The 26,290-nt window shown below is 37.5% G+C and overlaps 1 protein-coding gene across 1 annotated transcript in view; it reads left to right on the top strand.

Moving 5' to 3' along the window:
• Positions 1 to 26,290, top strand: part of LOC131431233 (protein sidekick-1-like) — a 450,262-nt gene that overhangs the window by 190,539 nt on the left and 233,433 nt on the right. Inside the window, exons 3-4 of the mRNA XM_058596826.1 lie at positions 20,322 to 20,473; positions 20,543 to 20,753. Coding sequence (XP_058452809.1) covers positions 20,322 to 20,473; positions 20,543 to 20,753 — 363 coding nt within the window. The remainder of the gene's footprint in view (positions 1 to 20,321; positions 20,474 to 20,542; positions 20,754 to 26,290) is intronic.

The following is a 26,290-nucleotide window of genomic DNA, read 5'->3' on the forward strand; positions in this document are numbered from 1 at the left end:
GGATAACATATATCCCAGGGGCGAATTGTACTCAGACAAATGATCGAAATTTTCTGATATAATATTTGACAATCGCATGTTGAGAACAGTCCTAAATCAAACAAGTTCGGAATAAAGGTCCATCATTTTGTACAAATAATTGCTCTTTACACTCTGGATTTTTTAATGTGAAACACATTTTTGTTTTCTATATAGGGATGCAAATTAGAAACTCAAGAAAAACACACTTAGAAATGTGGTCAGGTTTTGAACAATTACAGCTCAGTCAATTTTGTATCAATTATTAACATTATGTCACCATTTGATTGGAAATATTTCTACGTATTGATTTGAATGTTCATAGCCATGTATTTTCATTTATACATCATTGTAATGTTGACTAATAGCTAGCAGTGTCCTATTTTGTCTGCTAAAAATCTCCGGCATACCGGATTTCATAGACGACGCTTTTGAAGGAGTAAGCGATATATCAATGGAAAGCATCGCTCTGATTGGTCAATCGATGCAAAAGCGAAACTGTTGGAAGCACGCGAATCTATAAATAGAAGCGAAATTATAGCTAACGTTTCAGTCCTACGCGTAGCATGCTAGAGGTAGGTTGTTGCTAGACAGCAAGACAAAAAGTGCCATAAATCGATTTGAAGCTTTAGCTGGTATGCTCTGATCTTGTGTCATGCAAGATCGGATGAAATTCCATGTTATGTCGTTTCGCCTGAGTAATTGACAATCATCCACGGTAAATTTTGAGTGCATAAGATTAATTTCTAATTTATATAAGATGAACTCGATTGATAATGAGAAAAAGTTTATCGCTTCAATCTAAATCGCAAAATAGTAGGGGAGAGATTTGGCATCACTGGGAGTGCGATGCGGTGTCCTGGTGCTGCTCTGAAAAAAGTATAATTTCAATGTGTTATTTGATACGTATAGTTAAAAATTTGTTTGAAATATTTATTTTGAGTGACAGTGCAGGTGTGGCAAGTGTTTATTCAGTAGTGAGAGTGCTATTTATTGAATAATATTGATCTACGAAACTAAAGATGTTCAAACGGCGGAAACTGAGAATTTACCACCCCAAAACTCAACGATGTCAATCTGTTAACCGATCGAAGCGCCGTCATTGTCATTGTAATTGCATGTCACTGTCGGTGTTGTCGGATTTCTATGGAATGTGTGAAAGTTTACAAGTCGATCGTGTCATTCAGACGGAAGGTCTAGGGTTGGTCTGCAGCGGAGCCATTCGCGAGTGTTTTTATTTTATTCTTTCAGTGGTCGTGTTTCATCTCGCGTTGCTAACAGCAGAGCTAGCAGGGGAAAAGGGATACTGGTGAGATCGTTCCTTGAAGATATTTTTTATTTTTCTTACATATCATATTTCTCTCGAGTATTGAAAATCAGGTTTTGTTGAGATCATTGGTTAACCAAAACATATCCGGATCTCTTTTCCTCCCTACTAACAAATCTCCTATCCCGTGATGCTCGTGGAGATACAGTGGTACCCGCGGTCTCTTGAAACAAAGAGTATCGGACTAACATTCCTTCCTTTCCCTCAGTAGCACAGTTTTTGGCCGTAGCCAGCGTCGTTATTGATCATTTAATAAAAAGTGGGAGTGAGTGGGTATGTACAGAGAAAATGATTCGCTTCTCCCAAGCTTCATCTTCTTGGTTCATTGTTCGTTTCCACTGGTTCGGTCAATCACGAAGTGCAACTACGGGCAATCTACTTCAGCTCAGCTTAGCTCGAAATCGCAGAATGGTAGTACTGGTAGAGAAACTGAAAGCTATAAAAATAACTGCTTGCATACAAAACTTGAACACAAGCGTGGCGAAGAGAAGACTCTCGTGCATTTGCGGATTCAAAAGTGTGACGATGGAGGGCTGAGGACAGTACCGTAAAGTGGTAGGTTTTTTGCTATTTCCCGTTTCAAATTAAATTTTCTTGGAAACGGTGCAGATTGTAGAAAAACCTGACAATATCTTCGAAATTTAGTTGATAATATTCTGTGAAATTTTCAGAATGATTCATTGAGTTTAGCGGTCGTGTTGTATTTTTTTCTGACTGAAGAACTGCTGAAAATTGGAACGCTCGAAAATGCATGCCTCTACTTGTTCATCGTTAATATCTCGGCTTTGGAGGCTTGTATCATAAATCTACCATGACAAAGTCTAGATAATTTAGTTTAGATGCGATTAGTGCATAAAAACATATATGTTATCGCGATAAAAATAAAGTCTTGTATTTTTCTGTGAAACAAAGTCAGTTTCATTGCATCCGTCATTTTTTTCGCTTCGGTTTCCTTTTAGTATTCTGAAATAAAATTTCCTCGACAAGGCTGCCAAACACACAGACATTCAATCTTTGTGAAAGTTGAATATTTTTTCATTGTTCATTGGAATCCATGTGATGTCCAACCCATACGATAGATTATTGTGATAAAACTTCTTATCAAAATAATAAAATGTATGCTGGCAACCCGGTACAGTTTGCTCATATACGAGAGTACAAGAGAAATATGATGCGCAAAGGGAATTCAGCGTGCCACGTGGTCGATTTAAAACTCAACACGCGACGCTCTGTCCTCAGACCTTGAAAATGTCGATCATTAGAAATTTTGGTTGCCTTGTTCCACATCGAACAACCCCATGGGGTTGATCCTTGTAGTTTTTCCAAAATATGTCACAAAACGTTCATCTTTCCTACAATTAAAAACCTTTTTTAATCCACCTAGTGGTGTAATGATGCTTTTCTCATATTACTTATATTTTAAAAATATCACTTGAAGATTCTGTGAAGAATTTTTTTTCAATCTTGAATAAAATATGAAACTTTCTTTGGGTATAAACTAACATAACCTTTCCAATTTGTAAGCAATTATGTCAAGTTAATAAGAATTTTGCATCATCGCACTAAATATTCAAACACACTTTACGCTGTGGTTCTGGAACCGGAAGTCAGATTCGGATGAAATTAAACAGCAACCTATGAGAGCATGAGAACTTTTATTTGAGCTTGTATATGGAAATTGAATGAATCATTGCGGAGAAAATTGGGTCTCGTTTTAAACTTTTTGACCATTATTTCCGGTACTTCTGGAACCGGGAACAGAAATCCAGTATAGCCGAAGTCAGTTCGTTTAGTAAGTAACTAATATAGCCTACAAATTGAATCAGTTTTAAGCAAAATTTAGAAAAATTTTACCCTTTTTTGGATCGTCGCCCTAACTGACGGTGTGAAATTCAATAACAACCTGTGGGACTACGAGATTTTTTATTTTATGAGTGATAATATTTGACACATACTCATACACATACACAGCACATACAGCGCTCAGCTCGATGAACTGTGTCGAATGATATAGAACACTTAGCCCTTCGGACCAATTTCCAATAGTCAATTTTTCAAGTGATTGTATAAACTTTCTCTATGAGAAAGGCAATAAGTGTACTTTTATAAAAAAGCATCGTTAACATGATCTTGTAATAACACTAACAAGTTTCGTTCGAGACGTCAGGTTAGACGTTACACTTCATGTGTACAAAAAAAAGTGTCTTGCAAATAGCATTAACTTTACGTCTGCTCAGCGGATTATGTTGATCCGGGGGTTTGCGTCAGCATAATCTGCTGACGCACTGATGAGTCGAAGACGAAACGTAAACTTAAGAAAATGGTTATGTGCACCTAGCATAAACTTGGGGGTAAAAGCAAGCTTTTTCCCCTTCAAATTACCACTAACAAGTAGGTACAGATTAAATAAAAGCATCAAAAATTTACATTTTTTCACCCTATAAATATCAATTTTAATGTAGCAACCAGTGCGGTAAAATTTCATTTTCAATCGAATAATATAAGATGAAAATGAAATTTATGGCCGCTGACAGTCAGCATATCCCTACTAATTCATTTGACTTTTGCTGCCATTTTCAAGTGAAGCTCCCGGAATTCATCGTCAGTTGATTAATCGTACCTAGTCATATGAAGTTTTGCTTGCTCAGTTTCGATTGCCAAGTAGTCTACCTGCTTCGATGCCTTCGCTCTTGGTAGTAAGCAAATTCGAACGAATAGAATTATCAATGAAGAAAAGTATTAAAAATGAAAACTAAAGGAGGAAACAATTAATTTATGTGTATTCTGTGATTGATATTCCAGCTATCAGGTTTGTCTTTCATCTATTATCTTGAACCAATTCGAATGTTTACATGAACCTCATCTGAAGGCCGCTCTCACACTATTGAAAGAGATATTTTGTCATTTCAAGAGATCAACTGACGGTGGTTAAACTGAGCCTCAATTGAAAAGAAACGAACGATGAATTGAATGCTGCCCGTTCGGGCCGTCAGCAAACATTGTGTGTGTCAGAGAGTGAAGTTTACTGCATTAGAGAGATCGTCAATGTGTTCCACATTCAGTTTCATTTTCATTCAGAATTGAATGAAATTTTACAGCACTGGTAGCAACCCTGCACGCTATACGATATTGAACAAAGCACGCTGAGAACGGAGCAAAGCTACATGTACCGACGCGTACCAGTTTTGCATCGTCATTTTGAATGACGATGTAAGTGTTTTGGCGATGAGTGGCCTAATAATTTCGGAACCGGAAATTGGATCTGGATGAAATTACAAAGTATCTGAGAGCTTTAATTTGAATCATGGTTCGTAAAAATCGGTTTAACCGTTGCTGAGAAATCGAGGTGAGTTCCGTTTTCTGGACTTTTCTTCTTTAATATCGGTGCTTTCGGAAGCGGAAACCGAAGACTAGTAGTCCCAAAATAGTTTTATACATTCACTAACTAACAAGATCTGCCAACTAGAGGAATTTAGCAGTAAGTTTTATAAAAAAATATGCACCTCGTTTCGCCATCGCTTGTGAAAAAATACTCATGAAATTGTAAATTTTCAATAATCGCACTGTAATACCGGAACCGAAAGTCGGATCTCAACTATGCGGGGACTTTTTAAAGAAATTTAAAACCTTTTATTTGCTTCTTAGATTGTGAAAATCGGTTAAAAAATTTCCGAGAAAATTGAATGTGCATTTTTCAATAAATTGGCACATACTTACTTGTAATTCCGGAACCGGAGTTCGGTCAAGAAAATTGTATAGGGCCACCAGACCTTTCATTTGAATCTAAGTTTGTGAAAATCGGTTCAGCCATCTCTGAGAAACGTGTGTGACTATTTTTTCCTTTATTTTGGTGAATATCCCTCTGTACTTTCGGAACCGGAACTCGGATCCAAATGAAACTCAGGAACTTTGTATGGGATCTATAATATTTACATACATGCTGTGACCGAAACTGATTATAAATCCAATCACAAAGTACGTTATATGCAAATGATTAAAAAATAATACCCTGTTTAGCTTGAAATTCATACACAAAAGTAACAGAAGTGCAGAATTTCGCTATGTTCGTTTTTACCCGAATAATTGGTTTAATGGAAATAAAGTAAGCAAAACAAAAACTTTGTATCTATAATCAATTTTCTGAAAGGAATAATCCCTTAATTGACATAATAATCCTTTAATTGATCCTTTAATAAGACTTTAATTGACTTCCTTTATTGTTAATGGGTATTGAAAATGGAACAAACCGTGACTGAAATAGATGCCTTATTATTCTATTGAATGAGATGGAAGTATATCCATATCCGACTTCCAGGGTATGCCTTCATAGAGTGTAAAACACAGAATAGTACGAAACTTTCGAGGTAGATTGTAAAACTAGTCGAACTTGTAGGCCGGACTATTTAATGGCCCTAAGAACTTACTTCAACTGTCACAATCTACCGATTATAGCTCCGGAAACATTTATTCGACACCCCCAATACTGAGTTTTTTGCCTTTCTCGTATAGAAAGGTTATGCAATCACTGTAAAAACTGACTTTAGAACCGATGCCCGGAGGGCCGAATGTCATATACCATTCGACTCAGTTCGTCGAGTACGCAAAGTGTCTGGGTGTGTATGTAATCTTTTTTTGCACTAACTTTTCTCGGACATGGTTGAACCGATTTTCACAAACTTAGATTCAAATGAAAGGTCTTGTGGTCCCATACAAAATTCCTGAATTTTATTTGTATCTGACTTCCGGTTCCGGAGTTACGGGTTAAAATGTGCAAAACATGGAAATGTGTGTTTTAACTTTTCTCATAGATGGCCTGACCGATTTTCACAAGTTCAGGTGAAAGGTCCTGTGGTCCCATACGGAATTCCTGAATTTGATCCGGATCCGACTTCCGGATCCGGAAATATGGGCTAAGGTGTTTTTAACACACTTTTATACCATCACTGAAAAGGGCGAACATTTCTAAATCGACCTCAAATTTTCTTCAATTGATAGTTTTTATCAGTTGACCGTCTACTGATAAAAACTATCAATTGGAGAAAATTTGAGGTCGATTTAGAAATGTTTTGGCAAACCGATTTCGGTAGTTCTTTCAAGAATCGAAGAAGATTGTTTTGAAGAATACCGCAGTATTATATATGACAGTATGATTGATATGAGAAGGGCATCATTACACCACTAGGTGGATTAAAAAAGATTTTTTATTTGGGTTTATTTTCCCGTACAAGAATGGGCAGAACTTATTCGTGAATATCTCTTGTTGTACCTAACTCAACAACATAATGTTTTTGCAAATTATCGGAAATATGCAAATTATTGGAAATGAGGAATTTGTAATTAAATTTTCTACAATGTGAGATTACCATAAAAAATTCTAAAACAAGGTTTCTTTAAAACTTTTGGAAACAATGAGGAAAACTTATCAGGCTTTTGAGGTAGTCAGGCCCATATCTCGGTTGATTTTTCATTAGGGCGTATAAGCAAGTGACAGTTTCTCTTTAACGATTTATTAATTTTAGTTTGACGTAAAGCCGCCATGACTAAGTTCAGTTTTTGCAATGACTGAGCGGAAATATATATTGGAGAAGCCAAGTGAAAGAAAAACTAACAGAAAAGATGAATTTTTGGAAAAAGATACGCTCGACTCGAACCTGCGTTCTTATGCATTCCGTGCATACGCGCTACTATTTCGCCACTCTGATCTTGCTTTAGTCACTCTAAAACTCGAAACAGACATAGTAGCAACGTATATCGAACATGGTCTACATCCTGGCCGTCACCCGACCGATACCTTATATCCAAACATCTTCTCTGTCCATCAAACACTAGTCCTCTCGCTTTATACCTATTTTTCCGATCAAGCATTGAGTAGGAGAGTGTATTTATAATCGCTTGTCACCTTCTTTAATGGTGCCAGTCGCTGGCTGGACATCTGTTTCGAGTTTTAGAGTGACTAAAGCAAGATCAGAGTGGCGAAATGGTAGCGCGTATGCACGGAATGCATACACGGAACGACCGAAATCAGCTCTGTGCCTAATTCGTATTACTGTTTTTGAATTAGTTGATTTTAACAACAAAATTTCCAAAATAACTATGAAATTAGTTAAAATTGAGAATTTACTTTGCTGGAAAAACTCTTACTTTTAGAGAATTCATTTAGTTGACGAATATCCTGGACAAAAAACCAGCAATATGTCAATCCAACACGAAATTCTCATTGACAACTAATTTGTTATTGAAATCAGAAAATTTGTTTCTATTTATCTATCACCATCATTACTGAAAGACAGCACAAAGAACACAAAAATGAAATTGGTTCAATTAACAAGTTTATTAGTCAAAAACCCATGAGAAATGTCAAAGCAAAACAATCCATTAAAAAGCTAAGAAGGACAGTCTTGTTGAAACTGCTTGCAAATTGTTTTTATGTTTTTCGTATGTGTTACGATATATCCATATATAAATTTCTGATTCGATTTGTAAAAATGACGTAAACTCTTAGTGGAAAGTGTATTTATTCAGAATTTGTGCGCATTTGAAGCGATAGTGCGAAATAATGTTTTTGCGCAGAACAGTGAAGTGAGTTTCGAATGCTGCACTCTAATTGTATATGTCAAATGATGTTTTTTGTATCTTCCAAATTTCCGGGCTACGCCGTCCGATGTATTACTTGTATACGGTTTTTGTTTTCAGATTGCTCAAAGTTTTCAGTGAGAGAGTCGATTTCGCGAAGTCGAATGAAGAAAGCAGCGGTTTAGAAGAAAAAATTTTCAAAAAGAAGTTTATGTTTCGCTTATGTCTTTTTCTCCAATACAACATCGTATTTATACCTGCCAATATAGAAAAGATAACCGCGACTGAATTTTTTTTCGGTTGTAGTGTGCTATCTAGTGACTATTAGTCTTTACGGTGTTAACGTTTTTACGGTGACAGTGCGCCACATAGCTGCAAATTGCAGAAGCCAATTCAGCCATTTATTTTGGTTAAAAACAACGTTTTAATTCTCTAATTCAACTAAAAAATTAGTTGAATGGAAATGAATTGTGCCTTAGCTAAGAAATGACAGCACGTTGAATTGGAGAATTCAACTAAAAAAATAGCCATTTCAATAAATATTTTATTATTATTAAGAGAATCAGAAATAAAAAATCTAAATTAGCAAAAGTAAGATTTTTTTAGTTGTCTCAAAAAATTACTTACTAAAATCAGAAAATCAACTAATTTTTTCGCCAAAATGCTGATTTCGGTCTTTCCGTGTAAGAACGCAGGTTCGAGTCCTGTCTCTGAGCGTATCTTCTTCCAAAAAATCATCTTTTCTGTTAGTTTTTCTTTCACTTGGCTTCTCCAATATATATTTCCGCTCAGTCATTGCAAAAACTGAGATTCTCTTTGTTTACTTTCTCTTCTATTAATTACCAAGCGGTTTCCACGTTTATAATTAAACTCTTCGCATAAAATGATACCCGAAACTTCCGACTTTTAAACAATGTAGTGAAATCAAAGAAAATCTTTTTAATCACATCACAATAATCGAAAGAGAGAGTGATTGAAGAGAAACTGTCACTTGTTTATACGCCCTATTGAAAAATTAACCGAGATATCAGTCCTGATGTTCTACTGGACGAATTCAAAAGGTAAAATTCGATCGAAAATCGTCCATATTTTCTAGTTCATTACACGCTTAAAAATAGCTACTCGAAAATTAGTAAGATCCCTCTCATCTACAGAAAAAGTTGAACCCCTTTAATTTAGAGTAACTCCTTAGTTACTCAAATTTGAGTTGTTCCACTGGAAACGATGTTTGGGTAAAATCTACTCATTTACTAAGTAATGCTTTATTTGTACATGAGCTTAAAATTGAGTAATTTTTTCACGTATATCAAATTTGCGTAGAAATTGCTCCTTTACTAAGTATTGTATTTAAATATCAAGTAATTGACAGCCAATACTTAAAATAACTCTACTGCGTTTATATAGTATTCCGTTTACAATTGATTGCTAGCTTCGAGGCGGTCGGTCGCTTTGAGTAGTGTGTCAAACGAAGTAACTTTTTCTAAGCGTGTAGGCTGAACTGGATGTCCTGGTGAGGTTCTTTCACCAACGTCAGTAACGACAAACATTATATAAAGCGTGAAACGCTCCGGTCGTGGCCTCATTTGGACACAAGTCGCATTCAGCTGCTGAATACTGAATTTAGATTCGGGGACTGAATTTTGGATTGATTTGTGTAAATAAATTCCGAAACTGAACTCCGAATCTATTCTAAATGCTGAACTTAGTTTTGATGTCTCGAATAAATCTTAGAAATTTATTATCAAAATTCTGTTTCAGAACTTCGGTCCAGTATTCAGAGCTTGCTGGAAATGAAATCTGGAATTGGATTCTGGAACTAAATTTCGGAACAAAAGTCAGTTTCGGAATTCAATTCTAGATCTACATTATACATTACAACTGAATTTTTAGCCTATTTAGTTCTTGAACTCTGGCCCGGTTCCTGAATTCCTACAAATACTACAAATTGCATATTCGCGTTACTAACTGGTCAGGTGTAAAATGTAACAATTGACACGATTCATTTATTCTAGCCAGTGCAGTGAACTTCTAATATCAGTAAATCAATTCTTAAAGGACTTTTTGATGTTTTTTTCAATTGAAATTATTGTAATTCCTTACCGTGTGTACTTCTGCAGGCGAACATTTTTGTACCCTCGTTTACCCTGTCTTACTAATTTGTATGCTTAAATAAGTGTGATAGTATATCAACTTATGGGAACGACTTAAGATATTCAGAAGTGTGAAAAGTGTTAGTTTTATTCGTATTCACGCCATCCAGTTATGACTTTTCCATTTTCGGAAAGGTCAATTTACTACATGAGTTTATCATTTTGCTTATCTAGCTTCAATTTTCGGAAGGGTCAAAATAGATACATCTTGAAAATGTTCATGCAAATTATCTCCGAATACTTCAAATACATTAATCACAGCCAATGGAGGTTGTATATATAAATATTATTTTGTACCATGCATGCATTTGCTTGCATCGTTGTACTGCCAAACTGTGTTCGGAGGTATCAATGTGAACTTCAAATACGCAAATACGTTTGAAAACACAAATTCTATATAATTTGCACGGATAGCTAGCAAAACTAATGAGAGAAAGTACCATTTTATGGGCCGTCAAAAACAACACCAGCATCGGCTCCATTCCCGGCCTGCATCACCGTCGAACCGGTGCCGTTTTCTCGATGAGTTCCGTGCAATCGTCCGCAAATAAATCCCCCCTTGCAGGATAGATCGGAAATTGCAACCGGACGGAAACTCAGTTCCAATAAAGTGCAGCTGCACGCACTACTACTTCAAGCATTACTGCGATAAGCGAAGCAATTGGCTGCCTTCGCTGGCGGCATCGGCGGCGTCGGCGGCTATCTGCTTGTAAACATTATTGCTCCCAATCACACGGTTCAGCGATTACGACAATAATAACCCGTAATTCACCGGATTGAAGTGTCGTCTCTCTTGGTGTTGCTGGTATTGCCCAGGACCGGGGCACGGATTGTGCTGTTTAGCCTACGAAGCAGCCAGCTCTTCGGATTCGAATTGATTACATTTTGCGCTTGAACGAGGTAATCAAACCGGTCCGTTGTTGTCACAAATCAATAAATATATGTATATCCGGATTTAACGAATCAATCGACGTATTTGAGTGGGTCTTACGATTGCGGTTTTTGGTTTTATCTTCAAGTAGACCGCGAGACCAGGCTTCATCGGGGCGCTTATATTGGGAAGGATTGGAATGAATTTATTGTGAAAGCTGAACTAAGCGCTGTCACAGTGAAACTCAATACACAAACAACCTAATCGGAAGATAAATCACATTGAATTACGTGTATAGCCTCGTTTAGAAAAAATTTTTTTCTTCTAAATGTTTTTATTCTCGCTTACTTGTGCTTCATTGGGTAAACATCTGACCTGAAAATCAGAGTATTATTAATGTGAGGTCATACCATACCGTACATGGTATTGAAAAAAGTATAAATTTAATAAATATATGTATTCTTAATCGCGCCTGTACGGCTACACCGCTACTTTTGAGTAATTCCAGAAGCTTCCTTCGATTTGGATCGAACTTTGTGCACACGTCTTCAGTATGGCTAAGCATAATTTTCTCGCAGATAGAGAGGTCAATGTGACACCCGACACGTGCTAAGAAAATCATGATCAGAATAAGTTATCACCAGTGAGAAAATCAATTCCAGAGATTATCTTGAAAAACTGAGATTATTATTCCAGAAACTACCATACAAAAAACTCAGAACCTCGAAGTTCACAAGTAATTTTTTGTGTCAGCGAAACTTGATGATCAAATTTCTCCCACAGAAATATCGCTAAAGAAATAATCGGAAGAGAGAAGAATCTCCGATGATATTTCGATGCTGAATTTCCACTACGCCTCAGTTCGGCACCGAATTGGTTCGTACAAGATGTAATTATTATACTTTCATCAATAAAAATCTCTGCTGAATAAACTCGCAACTGAGAAATAATGATTACGATATTTTCGATGCAAATAGTGTTTATAGCGACGAAAGGCAGTTTTGATGTAATCAATTCCAATCCTTTTATACCCAGAAATAAAAGCTACCTATCATAAATAAGATTTAAAGAAATAACAGGAGCGCAGCATTTTGCATGTCACGAACTCACAGCTGACGCAGCGATTGAATTGGCGCGTTTAAATTGACGTAGCGATAACCTGCGCTCCTGTTACTGCTACGTATGATATTCAAGCTAATTTGGGTAATATATTTAAATCAGCTGCATAAGATGCTTTGTGATTGGTTATTTTTTTTAATGTTTCCATTATCATTATAACTATAATTAAACACAGCACTTGCTGCTTGGATGGATGACAATACTCCACCACCACGGTATAACTGAACGAATTTCGATTCGATCGCCACTATTGATCCACTTATCAACCAACCTACGGGCACTGAACATTTTCAGAAAGGTTCAGTTTCTGTTCATCGGCAAATTTTACTCTGCAAATTGTGAACGCATATGAAAATTAATTTCCCAAAAATCTTCTGTTCGAAAATCATCTCAGATATATTTAATGTGCGGACTTTTTTTCTTGAATATCATCGAGTAGAATGTTCACTAGTGAACTTTTCACAACTGATTTTTTGCCATGCCATGTTCGGTGAGATTTCTAACCAGATTTTTTTTTCCAAGTTTTGATTTTCTCCCAACACTGATTTCAATACATGAAGCTGGAAGAGCGAGTGAAATCCTTTTAACTAATCGTTTAATTCTTGAAAAGTGACGGTCTGGTCAGATGATGGCAAAAAAAATGATTTCGGCATTAGCGGATCTCACTTTCCGATTTTGGAGATACCGAAAATAGTGATCAAAAACGAAACTCTTTTCATTTTATCAGTAATGATTTAATCGATTTTTTTATACTTAAGCTTAAGGTGAAATGTACCGGAATGCAAAAATCGCGTTTTTAATCAATTTTTCAAAAACTAGACCGATTTTCGAAAAATCAAAAACACTTAAGTTTTCGAAATCAAATTTATCACAACTAAGTGTTCTTAGAATTTTGAAATTTTGCTTTGCCAAGCCGTAATTGGTTTTTGAAATGTATAAACGGTTACTGTTCCGTTCCACGGGGATGTTTTTAGAACTGAAAAGTAGTGTTTGTAGCAGAATTTCACAAAGAATCTGAAAATCCTACACAAAATTATAAAACTTTAGCTAAAACCACCGAAATTTGAAAAAGTTTACATAAAATTTTCCGCATCTTTTTTATTGCTTGCGCGTTGCTGTTTCGTATTGAGGTGGTGTGAGAAATGCACGGTGGGCACGGTGGCATTATATCGTGAGCAAAAATTACATATCACATAATGACGCAAATTTATGCAGTATTGGGTTTTGTGTTGAAATAAAAATGAGTTGAATACAATAATGTGGGTAAAATTGTAAGAAATCGTTTATTTTCTAAATAACTTTCATTTATAATGCTAATAATGTCCAACTCTGTTGAGTTCAATGCATTGATGTTGCTGAAGCAATAATGCTTGGCTGTGTAATATCGTAAAACAGGTATTATTTTAGCTTGTAGCAAATTTTATAGCAAAACTAAAACTTCAAGATTGACAAGCTACTGAATGAAATGAATACAAGCCAAGAATTATCGTTCATTAACCTGATATACAAACAAAGTGATAAACATTGAGGGTCAGCTTCGAGCCAGTCAGCATGGAAAACTTATTGGAATTCATTGGTTTTTCAATTATTATGAATTCAATGAATCAACGCTCGATTTTGCTTTCAAAATCGATTGAATAATAAGGAACTACGAAATAACTTTATATTCAATTTCGTGCCCCAAATATGAGCTTGATCAAAGATTCACTAAATGATTTTAACTGCATGGTATGATGAACTATTAGTTATAATTTTTTTCATAAATACGTTTATTTCTTAAGGCAGTTTACATAGGTTTTTCTTCGCCGTAGCATCACTTTTACATAATATTCTTATCCTAATTTAATTCTAACATAGTCACAACGTTTTGAATTTATTTAAACATATTCTCTTATAGCTTAAATATCATCTTAGGTAACTCGTCATTAATTATGAAATCTACTCGGAAATATTATTTGAACCAAACGATTAACTTCTATAAATTATAAAATAAGCTGTTATTTTCAGATATTTTGTTGATAATTTCATAAACTGTTTCGAGTTTGTTTGTATCATTACATAGTTTTTATTCTAATTTAGCTATTGGTTGAACTCATGGACGCAGCTGGGATCAGAACTAAGTCTTAAAAGGGGCCTTTATTAAATTGAAACTCCAATTTTCTTTATGAAATGATAAATAAGTTTCATGTATGAAAGGTCACGACAAGCAAGAATGTCTCGAACTGGGATATTGGATAGTCTACCTTGGGTACGCAAAGAATTTATTAGTTGAGATCTGACATCACGATACTTCACGCATGTCCAAACGACATGATCAATATCCCGATAACCTTCTCCGCAAGCACAATGATTAGTCTCGGAGAGCCCAATTCGAAGGAGATGTGCATCTAACGTGTAGTGATTGGACATGAGTCTGGACATCACACGAATGAAATCCCTACTCACATCCAGTCCCCTGAACCATGTCTTTGTCGATATTTTCGGAATAATTGAGTGCATCCACCGACCCAGATCATCACTGTCCCAAGAAGCTTGCCAGCTGGCAAGTGTTCTTTGGCGAGACGAGCTATAGAATTCGTTGAAAGCAATCGGTCGCTCATAAATTTCACCCTCAATAGCACCACGTTTGGCTAAAATATCGGCTCTTTCATTGCCAGGAATGGAGCAATGAGCCGGGACCCAGACTATAGTGATTAGATAATTATTGTTCAATATGTCGTTCAGGCACTGTTTTATTTTGCCCAGGAAAAACGGTTCAGTCTTGCCAGTCATGTTTGAGCGAATGGCTTCAATTGCACTCAGACTATCTGTGAAGAGGAAATAATGGTTTGGAATTAATGTGACGATTACACTCAAACTATAATGAACTGCTGCTAGCTCTGCTATATAAACAGATGCAGGTTCTTGAAGCCTAAATGAGGCCGAAACATTATTGTTGAACATACCAAACCCTGTCGCTTCTTCAATTCGCGATCCGTCCGTGTAAAACATTTTCGCAGAGTCAATATGCCTGAACTTACTTGAAAATATTTTTGGGATTTCCGTCGAGCGTAGATGATCCGGGATTCCTCGCACTTCGCGCTGCATGGATGTATCGAAAAATAAAGTTGAGTCAGGGGCACTTAGGATGCTGACACGGATAGGAATATATCTTGAAGGGTTGATTTCCTGTGACATATGGTTAAAATATACTGTCATGAATTTTGTTTGAGATCGAAGCTCGACTAGTCGTTCGAAATTATTAATTACCATGGGATTCAGCACCTCACATCTTATTAGCAGGCGTGATGAAAGCTCCCAAAATCGATCTTTTAATGGAAGAACTCCCGCCAGAACTTCAAGACTCATTGTATGTGTCGAATGCATGCAGCCTAAGGCAATTCGCAAACAACGGTACTGAATTCGCTCAAGTTTGATAATATGAGAGTTTGCAGCGGAACGAAAACAAACGCATCCATATTCCATTACTGAAAGTATCGTTGTTTGATACAATTTTATTAGATCTTGCGGATGAGAACCCCACCAAGATCCTGTTATTGTTCGAAGAAAATTTACTCTTTGTTGGCATTTCGTTATCAGATACCTAATGTGTCCTCCCCACGTGCATTTGGAATCGAACCACACCCCGAGGTATTTAAAAGTTAAAACCTGTTGGATCATTCTTCCCATCATATGGAGCTGAAGCTGCGCGGGATCATGCTTTCTTGAAAAGACGACTAACTCTGTTTTCTCCGCAGAGAATTCGATACAAAGATGAACAGCCCAAACGGACAAGTTATCTAAGGTATCTTGCAATGGTTTATGCTGATCAATAGCTTTGGGTCCAGTAACTGAAACCACGCCATCAGCTGTCAATTGTCTTAGTGTACATGGGGTTACTAGACAGCTGTCAATGTCATTCACGTAAAAATTATAAAGGAGCGGACTGAGGCATGAGCCTTGCGGTAGACCCATGTAACTAATTCTGAGTGTTGCCAAATCGCCATGTGAAAAATGCATGCGTTTCTCTGACAAAAGGTTGTGCAAATAATTATTTATAACCGCTGGGAGTCCATGTTGGTGGAGCTTGTCTGAAAGAACATCAATGGAAACTGAATCAAATGCTCCTTTAATGTCTAAAAATACAGATGCCATTTGTTGCTTTTGAGCGAAGGCAATTTGGATGTCAGACGAAAGTAATGCAAGGCAATCATTCGTCCCTTTATTTCTACGGAAGCCAAACTGAGTATCTGACAACAAACCATTCGTCTCGACCCTAGTGTCGAGACGTCGTAGAATAATTTTTTCAAACAATTTTCTGATGCAGGACAACATCGCAATGGGTCTATATGAGTTGTGATTGGAAGCTGGTTTCCCCGGCTTTTTAATAGCGATAACTTTCACTTGCCTCTAGTCAGGTGGAACAATATTTTGCTCGAGAAACTTGTTGAACAATTCCAACAAACGTCTTTTTGCGAGGTCGGCCAGATTCTTCACCAAGTTGAATTTAATTCTGTCCAACCCATGAGCGTTATTGTTACAAGACATGAGTGCTATGAAAAATTCCATCATTGAAAAGGGGCTATCAATGGATCCATTATTTGGAAAAGATTCCCTAATAATTCTATGCGTAGGAACAGAATCTGGACAAACTTTCCTCGCAAAATCAAATATCCTTCGGTTCGAGTATTCCTCACTCTCATTTCCCACGTTACGATTCCTCATTCGTCTGGCCGTATTCCGAAGAGTGCTCATTGAGGTTTCTCTTGACAAACCTTCGACAAAATGTCTCCAATAGCTACATTTCTTGAACCGAAGTATGCTCTTGTACTTGATTTCTAAAGTCAAGAATTTTTCTAAATTCTGAGGAGTTCCTCCTCCTCGTTTTAAAAACGTCTTGAAAGCATTTTGTTTCGCGTGCTTAGCATCTGAGCACTCTTTGTCCCACCAAGGATTTGGAGGTCTTCTGTTAGACGATGGACCAAGAAATCGTTTGGTTTGTGCTTGTTCAGCGGCCTCCAGAATCGAACAAACGAGGAAGTCATATTCTCAAAGTGGGGGGAGCTCTTCCATTGAAGTTAAGACACTTGAAATATTACTTTGGTATTTAATCCAGTCAATATTTTTTGTCAAATCATATGGAATATTAACTGAATTAGCAATGCCTTTGTTACTGCTAATTGAGATGATGATTGGTAAATGATCGCTATCATGTAAATCAGGAAAAACTTTCCAGGTGCAATCTAGTCGAAATGAAGTCGAGCAAAGAGATAGATCTAATGCACTTGGACGTGCAGGAGGTCTTGGGATCCGTGTCATGCTACCCATATTCAGTACCGTCATGCTAAAATTGTCGCAAATATTATATATGAGAGAATTGAAATCTCCTAAAATCAAACGTGGAGCAAGAATTTTTTTGTTTGAGCTCCTTGGTGTACAAAAATAACTGGATAGCCACGAATTGCTAACAGTTGATTGGTAGAATCACAAGATGCATTGGCAAAGTTGACATGAAGGCCGTACAACGCTCCTGTTCCGACATCAAACGGAAGCTTCGCCAAACATCCGATTACGGACCGTTTTCAAATGTTCACTAATTTTTTTCAACAATGAACAATGTATCTTTAAATTCAATAAATCAGATCTTCTTCAAGTATGTTTGTCTTTTTTGACAGCTTGAGAATGAAATTCCAAGATTTTAGTTGCCACCCGTTAATTTGCACCCCTATATAGAAAACAAAAATGTGTTCCATATTAAAAAAATATTTGCCACACTCAAAAGGTGTGCGAAGTTCTATTGAAATCGAAACAATTTGATCCTGATTTCACCACCTTTTCTGCTGTAATGTTACTATGAATTTACAGGGTCCGGCACTCGAAGTGTAACCAACTTCAGACCGCTCGCGCAGCTGACGCACGGGCATCAGCTCTCTAGAAATTTGCTAAATGACAGGTCGGAGTTGTATTGTTTACAAGCGCAAGAAAGCATTTTGCCAAAAGTGAACGCGAAAAAAATCTTGACTTGAGAGAGCGAAGGAGTTGCTTCGTTTGGCCGAAAGCGGTCAATTTCCGAACATTGTATTTTCTGACGAGAAAATTTTTCCAATTGAGCAATTCGTAAACTCTCAAAACGATAGGGTTTACTTGACCGACCGTTCATACGAGAATTTGAGTCATCGATTGGCCACCAGGAGGCAGCACCCGCAACAGATAATGGTTTGGGCCGCTGTAACCGCAGATGGGGGCTCTCCAATCGTTTTCATCGAGCCTGGTGTCAAGGTAAATGCGACATATTATCGGGAAAGTATTCTGGAGGTTGCTTTGAAGCCGTGGGCAGACAAACATTTCGGCAGGACTCGGCACCGTCTCACAAAGCTCGAGTGAACCAAGAATGGCTGAAAAACAACGTTCCGAACTTCATCACGTCCACACAATTGCTCTCGAATTCACCAGATGCGAATCCAATGGATTATTCTCTTTGGGCCATTTTGGAGAGCAAAGTCCGAACTAAAAGATACACCAGTCTCGAGGCGCTGAAAAAAGTTATTGTCCGCGAGTGGGCCTAAATACCTGCAAGTCACATTCGGCAACTTGCGATTCGTTTTTTGACCGTCTCAAGGCCATAGTCAAGGCAAAAGGTGGTCATATCGAGCAAAAGTGAATTGATTCTGAGTTTGTATTATTTTTACACATTTTGTACTTTGAATTAAGTAAAAGTAATTTTCCAAATGGCCTTTTTAATTGGTTACACTTCGAGTGCCAGACCCTGTACAGTATTCAATTAAATTTATAATTTATTTATAAAGAACTATTCCTAGGAATTACATGTTGTTGCGAAGTTAAGACTTGAACCTTGAACCAAAACTAGAGTGTTTGAGCAGATGGTTTCGGATTTAGAAAATTCTTTTATTACCTGGCCTCACACATCCTGCATACGGCAGTGCGAAGCGCATAACATTTTTCACTACAACAATTCGGGCGGAATTTATAAAGCTACCAGGTGATGTTGGCTCATGCAAAAGAAGCGGAATGAGAAAAAAATGTATGATTTATGTTTCGGTACTATATCTGATTACATGTGCTGTGAATATAAAAATGTGTTTCGGATATAAAAATGCAGGGGCGAAAAAAAAGCTAACATAGTTAGCCGCTTTCGTTTGGGCTTCTGCAGTTGCAGGGATTAGCATGAGGCTTGTACAATATTTTCTTGGTTCTACCGTTCACTATGGAACTTGGTCGTTATTTTCAGTTGGATTCTCCGTGTGACGATAGCGGGCGTTTTTTCCTGGGCTCGAGAAAATAAATAAAACAAACAGTCTTCACAGCAGGCACGAAAACAATCGAGCAAAAAAATGAAAAAAAGTGCCCACAATATTTGTTTATTTTTTTTTTAATTCCTGCCATAAAATCTACCGATCGAGAACCGATGGGGGGGGAGGATGCGGACAACATACCGCACAACGTTTGGTGAACGTTTAACATATTGCGGTAATAAAATTCATTCCAAATAGAAAATAACTTCCAATTCAGAGAGCGTTCCGGTCGAAGCGAAAATCTATTGAACCAATTCCATGGTCCGTCCCAACGCAGAAGCAGCAGGAGCAGACCATTCTAAACAATAAATACCAGCCAGTGGGGGTGAATAAATCCCCGACTAGTTTACGACATCCAGCAGCTAAAACTGGTAAAACAAAATGAAATGTAGGTCAGCCATCTTCCTCGTCAGTCAGTCAGCCAGTCAGCCAATCGGACATTGCTGTGGTGGTGGTTCCTTCAGTCATCCCGACAGCGTCTCACTGGCAATCGACAGCTCTGCAACACGGCCACCAACCACCCACGATGACACGTGCTTCACTTTCGAGGCTTTCGAGCAGCTCTCGTCGGCCGAAAGCTGGAATTAGCAAAACCTAGCAGCAGTTCGCATTCTGCTGTGGGGGTTGAAAATTCTCAAGTCGTTTGGTTTCCCGGCACGTTGGTCGGATTATTGTTACGTAAAATTTTCAAATTGGTATGATATATTTGATCCGCTTTGTGTCTGAACATGATGACCGTGTGAATGTGAGAAGAGAAAGCGGATTTGGGTGGGTTTGTGTGACTGTGTGTGTTGGCTTGTTGACTAAACGTCTCAGCCATCGATCGGGGTGGGATGTTTTCCAGTGCCATTGTGGTGCTCTATTTTCAGTCCGTAACTGGATTCCACTCCAATCTTGTTCATAGTTTAATCTTCTTTGCACGGCAAAAACACTCAAGTGGAGGTACTCCGTTCTGCTTTCTTTGCTTGCAGTGCTAAACCTGATCGGTGCCGAGGTGCAATCGTACTGGGAGCAGCCGTACGCTCAGCCTTACTTCGACAATAGCACCAAGCGGGAGGTGACCGCAACCGTGGGCCAGTCCGCCCTGCTGCACTGTCGGGTGCGAAACCTCGGGGATCGAGCGGTAAGCATTATGTTCCACTCATATCGAGCCTAACAGCTCAATTTTACACATCCAATCCATTGCCCACAGGTTTCCTGGATTCGGAAGCGTGACCTGCACATTCTGACCGTCGGTATTCTCACCTATACTAACGACCAGCGGTTCCAGTCACTGCACACCGAAGGAGGTGACGAGTGGACGCTGCGGATTACGTCGCCGCAGCCCCGGGATTCCGGAACGTACGAGTGTCAAGTGTCAACGGAGCCGAAAATTTCACAAGCCTTTCGGCTCAATGTTGTGGGTAAGTGCAAATGATGCGAACAATTCCTTTCATGTCGAGTCGATGGGTGTCCGCAGTGACGAGCTGTGCCCGGTACAAATGCGTCACATTCCAAAGGTACTCCTATAGGGGCTATGGAGAATATGTAAAATGATAGCCGGTTTTGTGTTTCGCCAGTTCGCCCGGTATTGTACTGCAGGGACACAACAGTCACACTGCCACCCTATGGACTGACGACTATCTCTGCCGAATAATGTTGAACGATAAAATAATCTATCATCAATCAAATCATAAGCGAAAATTTGAAATGCTTCAAGGTTGCTTCCGCAACTGGAAAGAATAAATTTCAAAACAGAGTTTTACAAAATCGATAACATGTCACAAACATTATTAAAAGAATTTCTCGGGAAATACGCTGCTGCCTAATTTTGGGTCGAATCCCACCTAAAATCCACTAAAGTACCAATTTAATGGCTCTAATACGATTACTTTCGTTGCAAATATAGAATAATTTGATTAGCTTTGTCCAATTTTCAAGCCTATCGGGACAAAGGTCGGGAAGTTGTGGGTCTTTATCTTTACTAATCTCATACTGCGAAGAGGCAAGAGCTCGGCGTACAGGCTCAAGAGTCCTGCTCGATTCACTTAAAAATTTAACAAACTATACTTGATATGTTCTATCATTACAAAATACTAGGAATTCATTGGGATTATTATAAGCGACATAATGTGATTGCATACTTTCGTCAATGTCGTCGTTGTCAAGGTTTCTGCCATGGTGCTAAAAACTGTTATATGGACATACGGTGTTTGAACTGTGGTAAATCGCATTACTTATTTATTTCGTCAAGCGAATGTAGACTTCAATGTAGACTTAAATGGTTTACAATGTTTACTTAGATACTACGCATTATTTCTACGAATAAGCTGTAATTTCATTTCATTTTTGGACATACAAAGGTCAAGATGTTCGCAATATTGATTGTAGTGGCGCATTATACGATTGATTGGGCTATATTTTGCATAATTTGTTCTAGTGTTTTGTTCTTTCTAAAAATAATTTCCTGGTTCGTAATTGACGGCTAGGTGTATAAAAATTTAATTGCGATAATAAAGAAGGTGATTGAATGCGTTGAGAAATAATGTCGCTGATAAAATAAAGCATTGCAAAGTCGCGGCGTTCTTTAAGTGTTTGAATATTGATGAGCATGCAGCGTGCTTCATATGGTGGTAGAGGAAATGCTGTTCAGTTTAATTTACGAAGTGCATATAAAAGAAATTGTTTTTGAATAGATTCGATGCGTTCTTCGTGAATAATATTGTATGGATTCCATACTAGGCTGCAATATTCACTAATAGGTCTGACATATGTAGTGTATAATAATTTAATTGTGTATGGGTCCTGAAAGTTATGACTGAAGCGTTTAATAAAGCTCAGCATGCTATTTGCTTTATTGATTATGGTATTGTAGTGTTCCTCAAAAGTGAGCTTGGAGTCTAAGATTACGCCTAAATCTCGTACAATTTTACATTTTTCTACAAGTTGGTTTTCTAGATGTATGTTTATAGATATAGTTTCATTTTTTTCTGCTGAAAGTTATTGAGTTACATTTTTTTACATTGAGTTGGAGTAGACTTTTGCAGCACCAAATGTGGAATAGATTGATTTCGTTCTGGAATATTACAGCGTCGTTGATATTTTTAATTTCCATGAAGAGTTTCATGTCGTCTGCATATATAAGCACTTTCAGATTTTTGAGTATGAAGGAAATGTCATTTATATGTAAAATGAAAAGGAGAGGCCCTAAGTGAGAACCCTGAGGTACGCCAGAAGTTACATTAATTAACATGATCAGTATCTAACGGGGAAACAGATTGGAAAACCGACATGTGAACACAATGATGTAATGAAAACCGCGAAAATGTTACCGCAGAGACGGGACTCGAACCCGTAGCTAACTCCTAACCGGGGAAATTGTTTTACCAATTAAACTACCCTGCATATGAAAACACATGAAGAGAAAGTCCAATTGATTGGACGAAACTAAGCATGCTTCGCTCTACTTAGCCACTACGGTATTCACTTACAGTCCCGTATCGACGGAAACAAATTCAACAGAAACACATACAATGATCACGAGTCTATTTCTACCCATCTGCTCTTGCCGCACGATACTGATTTGAGACTTTTGTTTTTGTCTATTTCGCTATCTACGGGATAACACACGATAGTTTCATCCATCGATTTAATGGATCTCCACTAGTGTGTGGTAGCAGCAGTGACGATTGTGTGATCTCAAACACAATGGTAAAGGTAGACAAACCTTTTATTGTCCTTCAACGATTTTGTTTTAGGCTTTGTTAAGACGTAAAGCCGCCTTGAGCTACTTTTAACATGATCAGTATCTAACGGGGAAACAGATTGGAAAACCGACATGTGAACACAATGATGTAATGAAAACCGCGAAAATGTTACCGCAGAGACGGGACTCGAACCCGTAGCTAACTCCTAACCGGGGAAATTGTTTTACCAATTAAACTACCCTGCAAATGAAAACACATGAAGAGAAAGTCCAATTGATTGGACGAAACTAAGCATGCTTCGCTCTACTTAGCCACTACGGTATTCACTTACAGTCCCGTATCGACGGAAACAAATTCAACAGAAACACATACAATGATTTCTGTTGAATTTGTTTCCGTCTGTTGAATTTGTTTCCGTCGATACGGGACTGTAAGTGAATACCGTAGTGGCTAAGTAGAGCGAAGCATGCTTAGTTTCGTCCAATCAATTGGACTTTCTCTTCATGTGTTTTCATATGCAGGGTAGTTTAATTGGTAAAACAATTTCCCCGGTTAGGAGTTAGCTACGGGTTCGAGTCCCGTCTCTGCGGTAACATTTTCGCGGTTTTCATTACATCATTGTGTTCACATGTCGGTTTTCCAATCTGTTTCCCCGTTAGATACTGATCATGTTAAAACTAGCTCAAGGCGGCTTTACGTCTTAACAAAGCCTAAAACAAAATCGTTACATTAATTAGTTCAGACAGAATGTTTTGGAAGCGGACTACCTGTACACGATTCGTTAAGTATGATTTGAGCCATTCAAGAAGAGTATGTTTTATGCCATATTTTTGTAGTTTGTGTAGAAGTAATGGTACGTCAATACGGTCGAAGGCTTTGCTAAAGTCAGTGTAAAGAGTTTCTACGTAGTTGCCGGCGTCCATTGCATTCAGAGTGAATGTCATAAATTCTAAGAGATTTGTTGTAGTTGAGCGGCCTTTAAAAAAGCCATGTTGTTTGTTTGTTATTACATTTTTAAGTTGATGAAAAAGTTTTTCGTTTACAATTTTTTCAAATAATTTTGGAATGCATGAGATAATGGCTATTCCACGGTAGTTCCGAATGTTAGATTTTGCACCAGATTTAAATATTGGTACAAGAAAAGAAGATTTCCATGCTTTAGGAAAAGTACATTTATTAAGTGATAAGTTAAAAAGTAGTTGTAGTGGTAGTGTAAGTTTTTCAGCAAGATTTTTTAAAAATATTGGTGGTATACTGTCAGGTCCAGGCCCTTTTGAGGCGTCTAAGTTTTTCAGTGCTGTCGAAATGTCATGTTCTGATAGATAGTTTACAGAATTGGAGTTGGAAAATGCAGGTATGAAAGAGAAGTATTCACGGTCACGGTCAGTTTCTGAATAAGATGTATATACTTCTTGGAAAAAATTTGCAAAGTGATTGCAGATTTCTGTACTATTTTTTCCTACACGTTCGTCGAGGTGCATTTGAGATGGAAAATTGTTGCTTTTTAGTTTAGTCTTTGTGTAGTTAAAAAAGTTCTTAGGGCAAGTCTTTATTTCGTTTTCAATTTTGCGGTTGTATTCTTCGTGTGCTGTGTTAATGGCTATTTTGAGCTGATTGCATAGATTTAAGTAATTTTGAAGATGAGCATCACTTTTTTCTTGTTTGTAAGTTTTGTGTGCTTTTTGTTTCTTATTTTTCAAATGTTTTAGTTGTGAATTGAACCATACAGGTAATTTGTCGTTATGATTTTTTCTTTTTCTTTTCATAGGCAAAGTTTCGGCTAATATTTTGTTTATAATGTGATAGAATTTGTTTACTTCGACGTCGACATTTCCTTCTGTACTCAGTACGTTCCGTCAATTTATTATACTTAGTCTACACTTGACTTCTTCAAAGTCAATTTTATTGTATTTTTTACGGAGTTTACTCGATGTAGGCCAAAATTAGAAATTTTGTCGAAAAAGTAGTGCAATGTTTCGTTTTCTCCTACGACTGGAAGTAAGATTGATTCATTTTCAATGTCAGAAAAGAAGTCCGCATTACGTTGATTGATGTCGCCAAAAATATGAAGCTTTACTTCAGGCTCCATATTCGAAATAATTGTGTCTAAAGATTGAAAGAATAATTCAAAAGATAATTTGTTCGCATTTTCGGGTGCGAAGTAGACAGAGCAGTAAATATGTTCTTCTCCCAATATTGAGACTCTGGTCCATACATGCTCAAATTCTTTATATTTAGGAGTAATAATTTCTTCAGAAGTAAAACAAGAGTTTTCCACAATTTGATTCTTCTAAAAGCCATAAACGAATCCCGTACAGCATTTTGGTAGTATCTTTCACTAAACTATGCAAATCTGAAATCAAAAAATCGACGTCAAAATTCTATTTTTTTTTCGTGGCCGTTGGGACCGCCCATTTGTGAAAAAGCTACAAACGAAACCACGTAACAAGAAAGCTCTTAAGCAAAATGGAATTAGTTGGGAATCAACCGGGACTGTGAGCAGTTCGAGCGATTGCGTCATCGTTGGCATTGGAGGAAAAGAAAATGAAAAAAAAAACAGGACAACGATGGGGAACATAATAAAAAAAATCAAACGTTCTAATGACTTTGAATGTTATCTAAAGAACTATTGAGATTACTTTCTTTGCCGATAGAAGGTAAAAAGGCGGGTGGGTAATGTCGGAGACATAACTGGATGTCGTGAATACGAAAACAACTGACATGTTCCTTAACACTTCCGAATATCAATTGTATGAATTATGCACGCATTCCCCATTTCACATTTTTCGCAAAAACAAAGAAAGCTTCACTTGATCTCGATTACTGTGAATTTCACACAGCGAAAAGTGCACAAATCTAAGCAAACTGTTCTTGATTTGCAGTAAACTGAGGATTTGCAAACAACAAATCCTAATAGTTCTTTAGAAAACTTTTAGAGCCATTAGAACGGCTGATCTTGTGCAATGCTCTCCACCGTTGTTTTTTTTCCAGTGCTAATGACTGGCGGCTGTGACGTAATCGCTCTTGTCGAAAGCCTGCAGACGACACAAAACACATCTGCTCGCAGTGGCGATTGAATCCAAACTGATTGAATTTTTGTTAACAGATTTCCTTTTATGTGATTTCTTTTGTAGCTTTTTCACTAATGGGTGGTCCTAACGGCTATAAAAATAGCCGCATACAGAATTTTATTGTCGATTATTTCATTTCGGATTTGCATAATTTATTGAAAGAAACTATCAATATGCTGTAGG

Source organism: Malaya genurostris, chromosome 2 (assembly GCF_030247185.1).
Source record: "Malaya genurostris strain Urasoe2022 chromosome 2, Malgen_1.1, whole genome shotgun sequence".
NCBI lineage: Eukaryota > Metazoa > Arthropoda > Insecta > Diptera > Culicidae > Malaya > Malaya genurostris.